A 16,267-nucleotide genomic window follows, 5' to 3' on the forward strand; every position below is an offset into this window, starting at 1 on the left:
GAAAACAGAGATCTTAATATTTCTGATGTTTATGCTCTCCTACAAGCTAAAAACAAACAAGAATTTAGCACATCAATGTGTATCTAGTTTTCCCGTATCCCGCTCATTTCTAGGTTTCTCCTTTTTCCCCTTCCTGTTAGTTTTTTGCTTCAGAATTCCCTGTTCCTGGAAAAAAAAAACCTCCTTGAAGCACCACCGGCTCAAATTTCCTTTGCAGTCAAACATTCATACCCGACAACGCTGGAGCCCCTCCTCTTGCAGGACCTGTGTCTCGCTGGCGCGTATTCAGTGAAGCCAACCCAAGCATAATGGTGCTAAATCTCGCACAAGTTTAAAAAGTCGTTTGTAAGTTGGAGATATAAATAAAACAACAGGGCCGCTTTTCGTTGTGGTTGAATTTTCTCAAACTTTTCATATAACGTGGAACCCATGCCGTTGTTTGAACCATTCGAATTTATATTTGTTTTTGTTATAAATTAATATTTATAATATGAAAATCCCAGAACAATTTAGTAGTATGTAGCATAATTTCGGAGTTTAAACGACACCAGAAGGGGCAAGGGGAGGAGACACTTCCTGAAAAATGAATGTCAACCATTTTCACACATATAATTTCATTTCAGTCACATCAAATTGTTAATTGTTGTAAGGGCGTTGCAGAAAAATGTTAACTTCAAATTGAATTAGTATATTTTGAGAAGGGAAATATACCTAGATTACCCCAACCCCTGAAAAAAATTCTTTGATTAATCCTCCCTGGTGGAAAGAAATACTGCGGACGTCCATGAACAACACTTTTTCTAAACATGAGGTTTGCAACGCTGCTGTAAGCCTCTGCCCGTAGGTTTACACACCTAGGGTTTCGACGCGCTCTTCTCCCTATATTCCTTGCTCTTCTCCTTCCAGATACGGTGGGCGACGGTAGGCACTGCTCCTTCGCGGTCAGAAATTTGTAAGGCAATATTCAGTCGGCTTACAACTTTCCCAAAGCAAAAGGCGGGAGTTCTCATGTGCCATCTGGTGCTGAAGTGTTGCAATCTAACAAACAGGATCTCGAAGACTGGTATCGGGCCGAGATGGACTTTGAAGTTTTTACGAACTTTGCCATATAATTACATACATTTTACTAGAACTAATAAAGTGTAAGCCCGGCTTACACGGCTTACATGGACGCTCCGCGCCTGCACAGTATATAGATACAGGAGCGCCAACTTTGGAGAGACAGGGTGCGCTGAACACTGAGATTTGTTTTATAATTTTATGGAATAATATATGTCGTAAGTAGGCTGAGGGTTTGCCCAAAAATCCCGAACAGAAAATGTAGGATTTACGTTGAAAAAAACCCTTTCAGGCTATATTTGAGAGGAATACACGAGTTGTATATTGGCTTTTTTTTTTTTTTTTGCCTATTTCGTACATAAGTGCTTTTTGGGTGCCAAATTCTGGAAAATTTTGAAAATACCTGTCTATATGTTTTCGGTGCTCCTTTGCCTACATGTTTTCAGAGCGCTTAGCAAGCCTATCGATTCTCATCCTGGTTATAAGCTACTTCCGTAGCAACGGATAGTGTAAATAATATGAGGCAAGCTGTAACAAATGATTATGAAATATTTTGATAACTCTCAGTAATTGTGAGAATTCTTTAAATGTGATTAAACATTTTGTTTTCTTAAACGCTGGGATTTTATTTCTAAAATAAAATGTAATGAGAGGCAAATTATTGGGTGGGCTCGAGCCCCACAGGCGCATGTAAGTTAGCGCCACTTTATAGATAGACACGATAGTAATACTTCACATAAATTTATTTTATATCAACTACGTGAACTCCCTTGCCAAAAGTTGTTATTCCTGATCTCTCTTTCCTTGTTGCTTCAATACTGTCTCCAATCCGTCCTAGACGAGAGCCCCTTTGGCCTAGGAGATTGTACCCTCAGTGACGTAGAAAGGGCCATTGCATATTCAACTAACAATGGAAGAAGACCAGTTCTTCCAGTCCGGCGTTTGATTTAACCTCTACATTCCAGCGAACCGGTGGAGCAACCAAAAATGGTAGAAAATAAAATAAGAAAAAGGGGCACGACGACACGGGCAGGGAAGGGACAGCCAAGGAATGCCCAGTAGCTTCTGAAACACGTGTAGATCGTTCACCTGGGAGAGCCAAGAGGAAAGATCACCATACTCGAAGACCAGGTCACCTAAAAATAAAAACTGGAGAGGCAGAAATGGTTAATTTCCATTTGTTCGAAGGTAGCGTTGGGAGAATAAATACCTCTGGGGTTTTTATTCGTTTTTTTTTCCTACCATGGTAATCTTGGAAGGAGGGAGACAGGGCAACAACCTCCCATGCATGTGTAGAAGTAAACATTTTGCATGAATTATATAATGAATAAACAAATTGGAAATTCCGATGTGTTTCAAAAGTATTTAATGACATAGCAGGAAATAGCTAATTGAGTTCTAGGAAATTTTAATAACTCTCTCTCCCCATATATACACACTTTCTTGGTGCTTAAAGGGTATTGAGCGACCACAAGGAAAAGAACACTTTGTTAAAAGTCTCCGCGCACCTTCCTCTCTCGGATCAACTCATAAGGAAGCGTGCTCCACTCTGTCCCTCCCCTCCACACGGGAGTACGATGCACAGGATTCGCGGATCTGCGCAGGCTCTTTTGCCTGTGGTTCCACTATAGTTACTAGAAATCCCCCCCCCCACTCCACTGGAAATCATCTAAATACCACACTGTGTGCGTTCTTTACTTTGAATCTCTTTTCATTAATTACGACGATGATGAATAATGATTAGATGCAATTGATGAATGGGCATTCACAAAGGAACGTCCAGCTTAAGCTGGGATTCGAACCCAGATTGTATTGTACCCCGTCTGCATTCTGCATCCCTACAAAATTTCCAAAATGTTATCCCTTGAAGGAGGGTGATCCTGTGTACATAATGTGCCTTTACTGCGAAAGAAGTTGCTGGAATTTTTTGTAATGCCACGCACATGCAGAGAGAGAGAGAGAGAGAGAGAGAGAGAGAGAGAGAGAGAGAGATAGATAGATATATATAGATATATATAGATATATATATATATAAAGACGACGTTGCTTCATCTCTGATCATTTTCTATGCATTTGTCACCCTGTTCAATAAACAATAATGCGAACGTGAACTAAAGTTAGTTCCAAATTGCTAATGAGGTGTGAGAACACTAAAAAAAACCTCCCTAAATTTCAGATGTTGAGTTAATACCTTTTCTGTGACGTGCAACACTACAGTGTGGCAAACGGCTGAGTTTCCTAGTAATTTAGCAAGCACGTTTTCCTTCAACATCGTGGAACTTACGTGCTCGCTGCTGCACTTCGCCGAAGTGTTCTGCGAACCGAGCACAAGAAAGATTAGTTTTCCTTGTGCGTTGTGCAACTGACAGGTTCTCGGAGCTGCTTCTCCTTCCTCCGCCATCCATCACGAGCCCACCGTGACGGAAGTGACAGGATCGTGTTGTACGCAACCTCATAGAGAGTCTGGGTTCTCTTCTGCTCGTCTCACCTAACTTGGGACTTCGTGCCTCACATCCGTGTCAACGGGGTAGGCGTTGCTTGGGTGTGCGAGAGTATTGCAATCAACGCATTGCGCCTGAAATATCTGCGGCTCATTAAGCAACGGTGTGCATGCCTCTTCTTATCAGTATTTCGAGAGGTTGGTTTGCTCAGACCATTCCGCTTTTTCCCATTCGCTGCTTCTGTATCTTCGTTTTTTCTCTTCTCCCCTTTATGTCCCTTTTCTCCCAGTAACCTCCTCTTTTCTCCTTGTAACCCTTTCCCTTCTTTTATCTTCCCTTTTCTCCTCGTACATTTTTTTCTTTCTCCTGTTCTCTACCTTCCTTTTTCATATTTTCCCCTTTACTCTGTATTTTCTCCTCCATTTCTTTCTGTTGCCGTTTTGCTTGATTCTTAAGCTTCGTGCATAATACAAAGCCCAAGAATATAAATAACTAGAAACAAATTGGTTGGTAATATTTACGATGCAGACAGTCGCTGCAGAAAATGAAAATGCATTCTCCATAAGAAATATAGGGAGTATATTAATTACATTTTAATAGACTTTGTCCAGCGTAATAATCGACAGGATCCGCTTACAACTGCAACATGAGAGATCCATCTTTATTGCGGCAAATCAGCTTGGTGCCGGAACTCTGTTCCTGCTGCGACATTGGAAATCCATTTTATTTCTTAATACACTATGCAAAAGTCCATCCTTTGCTGCATTAATTCTTGTAAACAGAGACGAAGATGAAGTTCGTGCACTAACTTTGTTTCCTGTCGATGGGCAGTTATGAAACTTAGAATATATAGTATATATATATATATATATATATATATATATATATATATATCGGTCAGTGCTATTCGTTTAAAATGTAAATGAGCACCTAATTTCCTGAAATGACGTGATAGATCTTGTGTTTATTTACTTTGGATGCAATAACAATAATGATAATAGATGCTTTTATTTTCTGGTAGTACGCAACGGCACGCCGTACCGTACTATTTTACAGGTGAGAATAAAACAAAAAATAGTTCATTTTAACGAAATCAATGTGTGTATCTGATCGATCGTTTATTAGGTAAGGTACCACAATATTTAGAGTAGTTCTTATGATGACCACAATAACGAATAATAATAATAACAACAACAACAAATCAACTTCAAGAGCATCGAAACCTTTTTACCCGGATAAAATCGTGGATACAGTAATAATAAAAATACCAATGTTATTTTAATAATCATTTATTTTTAATTATTATTAGTAGTTGTAGTCCTATCTATTCATCTGTGGTTGGCATTCCGGCTATCGACTGAAACCACTTGAAGCACTGCTCGATGTACGTTTTGACAGAATTGAAATAAACGTGCATCTTATGCGAAACTGTGCTTCAACCATTAAAGCAAAATCAATAGATCCGTCATTATTGCGTCAAGGCCTTATCATCCACGGTACCTTTAGTTAGGTGATACGAAACGGACATTTTGCCCAGAAATAGAGAGGGGAAAAAAGTTGGCTAATGTCGCCTTAATGATGATTTACCTTCGCCCGCGAGCAACGTAGCCATCTCCGGGACGGTTAAACGCTCTGGCCTGCCAAAGCAGCCGGGGTCGGTCATCGATACCTACATGCCATCCATCTTCATCGCATCAAACTTTAAAGGGATGTCCCCAAGTTCCTGTCAAATTAATTGCCAAGAAACTGTCGGTGTGCGAACAGTGACGTCACATGTTTCGTAAAGGTCACGTTTCTGGAATGTTCGCCCGTGGTTAGATGTTCGTTCTAAAGAAAACGTTATTCAATTTGTTTGCAGTAAAAGTCCGTAAGTGTTGTTTAATGTTCCAAAACTGACGTATTTTCGTTACTGTGCTTTCGAGACTCGGACGGGACTGAAACGAGGAGACAGTGCCTGAAATATCGAGACGAGACCCTGAGTCATTCTTACTCTCGTTTGCCGACACGAGACAAAACTTTGCACAATATGATTTGAATCATTAAAAAACCCATTAGCGTACAACTTTTTAAGTCCACTTATGAACAGATAAGCTAATCGGGACTTCACCTAGAGTTGAAAGTGCGATCAAAAGTGCATTAAACTTTGATTTGATTCGAGTTCTCTGTGTGATAAGTTTCAAGATGCCGGTATTCACTCAGCATCGTGAGGTCCTGAAAGGCAAGAAACATTGGCTATTTTCCACTACACGCATAAAAAATGGTGAAATTCACGACAGGCAGGAAAAGTTGCTTAAAAGACCAAATTCGTATCATTTCGCGACTTAATAAGCATAAAAGAAATTGTTATTCAATCATTTAATCCACTTATAATCACTTCCTGGTAATTGGGTTGTTGATTTGAGTTGCTTGAAGTCCACTTTATTCCCAGATAGGCTAATCGGGACGGAACCTACAGTGTAAAGTGGGATCCGAACCACTATGTGCCTCCACCAGATATCGTACCCGGGACCTCTTGATTGCACGGATACGAATTAAGAAGTTCCCTAGTTCAAACAAAAAGTAACTTTGAAAGTAAGTATGAGCCGAGTTAGTTTTTGAGCAAAGTAACTGCAACTTAGTTACAAAGTAGCCCTCCGAAGACTAGTAGACGATTGGCCAAATATTTATGGTTGGTATATCATTCGTTACATTGTGACTACGAGAGAACAAGGATTTCTTCTTAGAACGAGTTTTGAGGTCCGGCTGCAAAACACGTCTTCGGAAAATGGATCGTTGGAATACAATAGATGGATCTCTTTTGCAGTGCGTGCGTGTATGCTTCGGATTGCGGGGAGCAGCTTGTGTCCAATAGACGAGAGCAGTTCCGTGCTTTGAATCCCATGCCATCAGAATTGCCACCAACAGTGATCTGGAATTTTGAAATCCTCTTTGTTGGATTTGAATCGCAGCGGCTTCGATCCGGGTCTAGTTTTTAAAGATGCTAGTTTCGGCTTTTCTTTGGCTCCCGCCAGGTAGAAGAGCCTTTGGGAACGACCAAGCTGCAACTACAGCTCCAACTGTTATTCTGAATCTGAAATTCTTCTTGCCCCGGTGTCTTTCTTCGTAGACTTGCCGTGGTCAAATTCTTTCACACGTATCCTTCCCTCCAAAAGCCTTCCCGTAGTTCGCGGCACGAACAGTGCAAATAATTCAGCTGTGAACGTTCTCAGATACATTCGATATAAATGGTAAGAACTGCTTAAACTGGATTCAGGGAGGCCCTGCTTAAAACTAGTTTTAACGAATGCCTAAATTAAATTAAATTTTTACTAGTGAAAACTAGATATATCCGGTATCTAGTTGAAACCAGTTTTAATTAACACAACTATACTTGGAACTAGTTTTCACTACTCACACTCTCTAATTTAAAATATTTTAAAGTATCATTTCGTACTTAATCCATGGATGGCGGATCTTTATTGTCTTTATGCATAATATTGATTGATTTGGTGTTTTAATCCCACTTTATGCACAGTAAGGCTAATTGGGACTGGACCTACCGTTTAAAGTGGCTCCACCGTTTATGCATAATACATGTTGGTCGTTGGAGCATAGGAGCGGTTCCCCTTCCATCATTGACGCCTAGTATAGGTTAGTTTGTTTCTATGCGTATTTCACTCCTCACGTTTCAAAGCAAAACACAGTTGTATAAAGTAGTCCTTTCTGACATTTAGAAGAAAATAATTGCAACTCGTATTGAATAATGTCTGTCTCTTGTCCCTGCACATCCTCAGCTGTTATCACAGGTGTGTTGATTGTAGTTTTAGCTTTTAGATGGATTTTTGCATTGTTCTTCTTAAATAGTTCTCCGTAACATTCATTAGAGTGTTTCTGACTTCACCGACCTCCGTGGCGGAGTGGTTAGCACAGCACGCTGCGACACCAGATGTCACGGGTTCGAATTCCGGCGTGGGCATGGCAAGTGTTCCTTCAACAATGTCATCATATCACCAATCATTCTCATCGTCGCGATTAGTCAAGAGCGTCAGACACTAAATAACTATCATCAAATCAAATCAAACGATGCTGCCTTGAATCAGTTCTTTGAAGGACCAGGCCGGAAATACCCTCAATGCTGACGCACCCATATTACTTTTAATAAACTGAGATGATCTGTGAATGAAATTTCCCTTATTCAATTGTATTGTTCCCTCCACAACTTGCGCTAGATGTATTTACGAACAACCGTATTTTGTTGTTGTGTTCGACTTCACTCTCAAGATTTGATGCTTTTAAATCACTTCGCGTAAATGGAAGTCCCTGACTAAAATTCCAACTCGTTCATTCTAACAAAAGAAGCAATTTACACACACACGTACATCGAGCTGAAGTTAGTGGCCTTGCACGATGCAAAATTTACTTTCCATCGAAAACCGTGATTGCTTCTCCTGAAGCAGCACTGTAGTTCGTATGTTTTATTAATAAGGTACATTAGTTGGATCTGCTATTTCTGAAGCGTCTGTCAAATTCCCTCCATCCATTTGCTGGAAATTTCCGCCTGTTTCTATCTTGGATTTGCATGGCTCCGGGCTCCATCGAAATTACTTCCAGTTTTCCTTCTGAATATGCAAAACGTGCCCCAGTGAAAAGGTGACTGACCTCAAATAAATCACAAAACGTCATTTATATTGTGTTTTTATTATAGTTTATTCAAAGTAGTCTCCTCTTGAATCAATGCTAGAAACCAGTGGATCACTGTTTGAAGCAGTCCTGGATGTCCTCAATAAAACCATGACTTTCTTTCATGGCCAACTTCAATTTTGGAAACAGGCAAAAGTTTGCAGGAGAATAGGATGGATGGTCAAACAACACCTTTTTGGACCAAAAATTCCACCTGAATGTCTTTGCCCCGAGAGGGGAAATTCTCTTTATGTGGCAATACTGCCATGAAGAGAAAGTTTTCATGAACCACAAATGACCTCCCTAGTGTTTTGAGCGGTTGCATCTGGGCCGTATTGCCACATTTGAGGTTCGGTTCCATGGGAGGATGTGGCTTTTACCATAAACAGGCATGCTTTTATATAAATACATATGCACACGTGGATCGCTCTAGCGTGAAGTTATTATTTGAAGTTCAAAATTTAGCTTTCGACAGGTAAAAACGTTTCGCATAATTTGCATGTGATACAAAAGTTCAATTTCTTGTTTACCCTTTGACTACTATGCAGAGTTGACATGTTTAAAACAACTAAACATTTAAAACACGTGCGTATGTTGTTTTTTTTAAAAAAAAGTGTTTAAAACGCTTTTATAATTGAATGGTAAATGAATTAAACAGTTTTGTTACGCACTTAACGTAATTTGTTGTTAAAGTATCTTGTTACATTTACAATAAAATGTGATATTTCGCAAAACAGTGTAGCTACAACGGGGATAAAATGGGGCCAGGCAACTGTGGAATAGTCGAACGAACGTTATCGAACAGCCTCCATGCGAGATTTACAGGTAACATAAACAGGTATTTTAAGAAGTATCAAGTGTTTACTTTATAACTGACAACAACAGTCTTTCCTTGGATGATAACAGATTCCTTTTGAACCATTATTCTTAGGAAATAATTTTTCTTGGCATCATTATGTTATTTGTTTAAAACATTTTTTGTTCTTGATTAAAACATTTAAAACGCATGTTTGAAGCAAAAGAAACTGTTTTATTTATTTTTTTTTTTTTAAATGCCAACACTGCTACTATTATGCTCTTTACGAGCCAAGAATAACAAGAAAACTTGCATTAAAAATGCATAAAGTTCAAACACGCGAATTAGGTTCATATACAGAATGAATAAGGTAGGAATATGTTCTCTCTGTGGTTAATGTGTACAGCATTCTCCCAATGACACGACTGAGAAAACTGCACTTGTTTTGGTACGCTCCAGAACATCATTAATGGTAAAAGCCCAAACTTCCTCTTTTCGAAATTAAACTTCAGTAGCAAAATTCACTCACACTCGACCAGAAATGTTTCCAGTTTCAGTTTACCTCGTTGCAGAACTTGTCTATCAGGCTTCTTTCAGTTCCGCAGCACCAAGGTCTGGAATGCTCTCCCGAGATTCATGGAACAACAAAACATCAAACGTTGTCGCGACGTGAGTCACTGATGAACGAAGAGAAGCAAAATAAATCTACATATGAATAATAATAAAAAATCCTGTAAGTTGCCAGTTATTTTCAGATTACTTTTAACTATCTTCAACTTAAGTAAATGTATATTTTAAATCACTGCTCAGATTGTTTCAATTGCCTTATGATTTTATTGATGTATTTTCTTGACGTTTAATTTGTTCGTAATCCTTAATTTTATTGCAGGGTGCTTCACAATTCCCTCGGGGATTTCGTAAGTCCGTTGCTCAGGAGGCAAATCACCCATGGGGATGAAAGCATGCAGGGAAGAGAGAATTATCGAAGTTTCTAACCCACCTTACAAATGTTCGGTATGTGCTGCCATGGTCACTCAACGGACGTAAAACGAGCTGAGACTGTGGACCGCATACGAGCAAGATTACAGAATTGACGCCTGTCGAGTCACCAAGGAAGAACATGTTGAACATTTGTAACTTGGATGGTTACTCTTCATTGACATGCTCTCATCCCCGTGGGTGAGTTGACCTCTGATACCTACTTCCGAAATCGCGGAAGGAATATGAAAACCTGTATTTTGATCTGAACTTTATGGGGTTAGGTGGTAGACCAGCAACAGCTGAACCTCGTCCAGCAATAAACCAGTTCAATCTTCTTTTTTGGTAATACAGCACACTACGACACCAGAGGTCCCGGGTTCGAATTCCAACCTGAGCATGGATGTTTGTGAGTGTCCCTTCATGAATTTCATTGTATCATCCATCACTCATCTTCGAGATTAGCCAAAATTGGCAGAAAAGTGAAGTAAATTAAACCAAATCAGTCTTATTTACCGCGAGTCGCCTTGGTGCTGGACTTACCATCTCTCCATCGAAAGTCCCAAGTTCAAGCCCTGAAGTGGGCACTAGTGTTTCCTTGTGAGTGCCCTTTCACCAGTTTAATCGAATCATCATTCCTCCTCCTCACCACCGCTATTAGTCAAAAGTGACTGAAAAACGACCTCGCCAAGAAAAATTAAAATGCCTTATTTTGCGTCGGTTTTTGCCACTTTTTGGTCAGTTGTGACTGTGAAGCTGCAAATATTGATGACGTCACCTTCACAAAGTAACACACACATGCCATGGTCGGAGTTCGAACTGGGAACGGAGAATGCAAAACAGAGAAATATATGGAAGTGTGCAATTATTAGTGAACTGAAGTGAACTTAAGGTTGTAAATTCAGGTTTTTAAAATGTTTCAGTGCGTTTTTTATCATTTATTTTGACCGTCACGAATAATAGAAGAGACACTTAAAAATACAGTAATAGAACAATGCCAAAGGCTTTCAGACTAAATACTACATTAAACTACAAATTTCACTCGAGATGTGTGTTTATTCGTTGCAGGAATTCTGTAATATTTTCCGAATTGTATACTGCCAAAAAAGTACCGTACTAACTTGAGCATTTTTTAAATTTTTAATTGCATTATTTTTAATACTTGAATTTGTTATATTTTGAAACTTAACTTGTTACACTCATATTGTAGAAGGGGCATTTAAAATAATATAAGTCAAAACACACGAAATAATACGTATCAGATTCCACTGTTCTTAAAAGTTTTTGTTTTAAAGTCCACTTTTTGCACAGAAAGGCTAATCGGGACCAGACCTACAGTTTAAAGTGGGGTCCGAACCACTATGTGCCTCCACTGGGTATCAAACCAGCAATGTTTTAATTATCCTTTTGTTTTAGCTTTTCAACTCAATTTCTTACATTGACAGAAATAAAGTAGACACTATTATCATTTGCAATTTTGTTTATTTAAGGCATAGCATACTCCTCTTCAAGCATGTTACAAGATGGAAGAAAACACAAACAATGCATGATGATAAACCTAATTGGACAGTTGTAGAATTGTTTTTCACCACAATCACGAAACAATAGTAATGACAACTTTACTTCATTTTTCAACATATTACTAACAAAATATAATTACAAGATTTTATACCTAATTGTGAACATGGCGAGGTAGCCTATATCTTACTGCAGCATGTGAAATTAAGATCTGGGTTGAAGAGACACATAATAACACTAACAAACAAGAACTCTGTGTGTTTTATGGCAGTTGGGGAGCGAATGCAAAACAGAATAGCAGACTTCGAAAACAGAGCCCAAATAAACATGCCCAGGATTCGAACCAAAAAGTGGAAAGGTGTTTTTAGACACACATCAGCGTTATCCAGCAAGAAGCCTGGGAAACTTTGATGATATGAAAAATGTAAAGTACGGAATATATTCATTAGGGAGAAAAATGGCCAGTTCAACATTGTTTTTGAACAAATACATCATTCAAGAAACGCGTCTGAAATCGTGCCTGTGTGGAACTGGATAAACCTATATATTTTTTCCAAGTCTGGCACAATTTGGCAACGTCGCATTCTCGACTCATGCGGCGAGTCGTATTGATTTTCCGTAGGGGTTGCTCCGTCTGGCATTCTTGTTCTCTCCAAGCAGCCAGCCAGTCATCTAGGGAACCTTCCCTCCCCCCCCATTCCTCCTCCCTCTCCCAAACCGTCGCACTGGCTTGGAAGGCTAGTCGAGCGAGCGCTTTGTGACCTTCACAAAGGACAAAGCTATCGAGCCGAAGCGAAGGGAAAACGCTCTCTGTCTCTCTGGTGCGGGACCGAGTTCACGTGCCTACTTGCGTTTTTACTGACGTGGAAGGAGCTTGCTTGGAATATTATTTATCTTTCACATCATTCGTTGAGATTCCATGTACTTTGCAGTTGCCACTCAGCCCAACATTTACGCATTACATTACCTCGCAACTGAAGTATCTATTACACTTGATGGCCCAACGATTTTTGTAGATTTTCGAAAGTACGTAAATCTTAGTTCTAGGGACGAGGGGCCAAACACAGGCTTCTGTACGAAATCGTTTGTTTCATTTTCACTCACATAAGCTACTGACACTTGAGTCTGGGCAGCGGCGGCTGGTGGCTCTGAATTAGATGAAGAGCTAGCAGGAAAAAGTGGGGTGTTTTGTTAGAAACCCCATTTTCTAATAAGTATGTGTAACTACATTAACTATTGATATAATTTTCTCCATTGCCCCATTTTCTCCCCTACTAGCTAGCTCTTCGCCTAAGTCAGACACACGAGCCACCGTCGAACCACGGTACAGTGTTCCTCAACCGGAATCGAACCTGAGATCTCGAGGCAACAACGTGAACCACTACATTAACGGTGAGGCTGAGACAAAGGCGGAGTAACGATTTATAATAATGGTGTTTATCACGATTCACATTGAAGTCAAATAAGAGAGAATGTATTTTAGGAACAAAAAAATAACATTTATTATTTCATGTATCTTTCAAGATATTACTTATGTAAACGAGTGAGCATGTTTGCACATTTAATATTGTAGATGTGTACGTTATAATTTCCAGCCTTAGCTACTGTGTGTCCTTGTTTATCTTCTTTATACAGAAACCTTGCTAACTGTAATTAAAGTACATTACAAACAAAATCTAATTAATGTAGATTTCCAAATATTTATCAGGTCATTAAAGATACGACTTGAGCGTTGCCTGGCGAGGAATCATAAAGACATAACATTTATTGCCTTAAATATTTATTTAGCTTTATACAGAATAATTCGACTTATTATTGATATTTCTTGTTTACAGTAAGGTTGCACTTGCAGCTTTTGCCCAATACACAAAAAATATAATATGAATACTTACAGAATATGTGCTAATGATACATAATGACAAGACAGCGTAATAATAAAATAAGAAATTACTTTATGTAAGTAACTAACTATATCAAACAGAAAGAGTGCTATTGATTTGAAATAGACTGTTGAGGGAAAAGTGAAAAACTATTGATTTTAGTTTGAATAGCGAGACGTGACTGTGAGAAATCTCGCCTCAGCCCCTTTTACAGGTAAAACTTATATATTATGAAAAAATAATTGTTGTTTTGTCTAAGATATTTCCTCATGATTTCGTCCCAGCACCACTTTTTAGAAGGTGGCTCTCGTTTCACAGAAAGGCCCTGATGTTACGGCTCTGCAAAGTTAAACTTGTTTAAAAATTCGTCCTGTAGGATATTCAGGACCCAGTTTAGAATTTGTGTAGAAGGAACGTGTTTTGCAGAGTTCCAGTCTTGCCCGAATGCAATACGAGACCAAGCTTCGACTATCTGGTATAAAAGTTTCTTCAGTTCACTGCAGTCATCGTGGTCACAAAATTGGCGACCTGCCTGCTTGTTCTAAGCCACGCCCTACATTCCTAAGGGGTTTATTGCCAAGTTGCAGCGCGGTGAAGCCCTCCCTAACAAACACCCTACCGAGTTTTGTCCCTTTGTTCTAAAACTGCTTTGTAAACGGAATCGTTACCGAGGACATTTGAACGTCTTGTATCTCGAATCGCTGCTTGTAACATGATCCAAGAGTCAGATTTCACCGTGAGCAATTTTGCGAAAGTACAGTAATACACTCCAATATGATTAGAGATCGCGGGTTCGACTCCCAACCGAGATATTCTGCCTCTTCATATCTTTATTTAATCACTTATTTCTAATCGAACCAGTTTATTTTATGATACCTTCACATGCCGTAGTCACGTTACGAACGCTTGGATGCATTCAGTACACGAGGTAGTTGAAATATAAATGTGTTCCAAACGTGGACTACCTGGCCCGCCTTTTGTATATGTATAATTCTTCGTCCGCCACGATGTTGAATATCCGCCTCTTCAGGTTCAGCTGACTCAAGAGCGGCATCTTCTTTGCAGAGTTGTACATTGCCATGAAGAAATGGTAAAGATCGTCTCCGTCTCGCGATCGCTCGTCGCTTCCGGCTCTCTCCTCAGATACGTCGCTTTTCCCAGCCTCCGTGGGGAAACCCAAGATGATGGAGCCTTCATCCTGTTGCCCGTACGACTCGACTTCTTCCCGCAGACCGTCGGCCAGGTCGTCGTGCACCTCGATCTTGATGTTGTCCAAGCCTTGGTTCGACTCGCCCGGGCTCAGGCTGTCCTGCAGGATGTCCAGTTCCTGGGTCCCGTTCGTCGGCTGCTGAGGTCTGTTCGTCATGTGCTTCAGCAGGAACGACATTTGGCTCTCGAACTTCCAGGGTCTCGGTGCTTGTGCGGGCTGGCCGCCGCCTTTGGGGAGTTTTCTTCTCAGGGCATCTCTGTGGCAGTTCCTCAGTTTCAGCCATCTGTCCTTCGCGCAGGGACCTGCAACATAACAACAATCGCAATCAGAACGAAGATCTAATAAACATCCATGAACCGTGTATGAGTAGGTCTGGGTGTCAATAAATTTGCACTGCGCTTGTTTTTTCTATGCAGGGGAAGAAACATTACTACATTTTATGGAAACTAATAGTAACTCGTCTTTGGATTTAATTATAGAACCTCGCGAACCGTTGCTGAATCAGCGATATTAAAGTGATTTGATTTGGTTATTTTACTTTCTGCTACTTTTGGCTAATCGCGACGATGAGGGTGAATGATGGTGACGATGAAATTGATTAAAGGACAATTGCAAACACGCAGGGACAAGTCCTAGAGAGAATTGTACCGGCTGTGAGCGCAAACCCTGGAGCCTTTTTAACAAGTCATTGATTTGCTTTCCTAATAAATAAGTCTTATATTTGGTTAAGGAAAAAAAGAATATTTCTTATGACCTCAGTTTGCGTTTATTTTTCAGTTGACACTTTAGAACTACTTTAATTTCCCAATCAGAATGAGTTGATGAGCAAAGGTGTGCCCGTAACATTACGCGTACTTTGCTTACCACGTGCCCCACTTGGCTATTATCTGCCTCTCGGTTAGCAGCTGTACTGTATGTACTTTCTTGGGGCCGGACAAATATTTGGGCACATTTGGGAAAACATGTTACCTTCATATTTCGGTAGGCTTATTAAATTTAAAATATACGTACATAATATATACATGCACATTCACAAAACTATAGTAGTTTTGTGTATTGTTTGTAAATAAGAATCTTATAGTATAATTTTCAAAGTTTGAATTTAACATACGAACGTGCTCATAAAGAAAGAAAAAAAAAAGTTGAAAATAATGCTACATATTTTAAGCATATTACATATTTACAAGTTCGGAAAACTCCGTTGGAAATATAGTATAAAGGCCCGTTTACATTTTTGTTCAGCCTTTTAAATTGTATTATGTATATTTTGAGTTAATGGCCACACGATCTGGAGACCTAATACACGTCAGTCTAAGGAAGATTTCACACCCAAGCGACACGGAACATACGCCGCTTGGGAACGAGCAACACAAGCTTGCTTTCGATTCGTGACATGCTCAAGCGAAACATTTCGGTGTGGCTGAGACAGAAACTCATATAAATGGACCGCACATGACAAAGAAAGGCAATTTTTTCAGAAGTCCACTTTGTGCTGAGACAGGTTAAACGGGACTGGAGAGTCGAATCCGGTCCCCTGGATTACTACATTGAGTAGGCACACACACACACACACACGTATGGCAAATCAAATTAGAAACTATAAGAAATGGCTATGTGTCTCTTGGCTGCTCACCATGTAATATTATATAGCTAGTTGCAAAATATGTCATTAGGAACCTCTAAACTCACAATTGAAATAGTCTGGATTTTTGGAACTACAGGATTA

General features: G+C 39.7%; 2 protein-coding genes across 7 annotated transcripts in view; one reads left to right on the forward strand and one right to left on the reverse strand.

Annotated features, from left to right (window-relative positions):
• LOC145987621 (uncharacterized) overlaps positions 1-16,267 on the forward strand; it is a 321,334-nt gene that overhangs the window by 167,098 nt on the left and 137,969 nt on the right. The gene's annotated exons all lie outside the window — the stretch shown is intronic.
• Positions 13,397-16,267, reverse strand: part of LOC145987623 (uncharacterized) — a 46,684-nt gene continuing 43,813 nt past the window's right edge. For all 5 annotated transcript variants that reach the window (XM_083122032.1, XM_083122033.1, XM_083122034.1 and 2 more), the window contains one exon: positions 13,397-14,843. In XM_083122032.1, coding sequence (XP_082978158.1) covers positions 14,293-14,843 — 551 coding nt within the window. In that variant the 3' untranslated portion in view covers positions 13,397-14,292. The remainder of the gene's footprint in view (positions 14,844-16,267) is intronic.

Source organism: Lepisma saccharinum, chromosome 5, assembly GCF_977018435.1.
Source record: "Lepisma saccharinum chromosome 5, izLepSacc3.1, whole genome shotgun sequence".
NCBI classification, from domain to species: Eukaryota; Metazoa; Arthropoda; class Insecta; order Zygentoma; family Lepismatidae; genus Lepisma; species Lepisma saccharinum.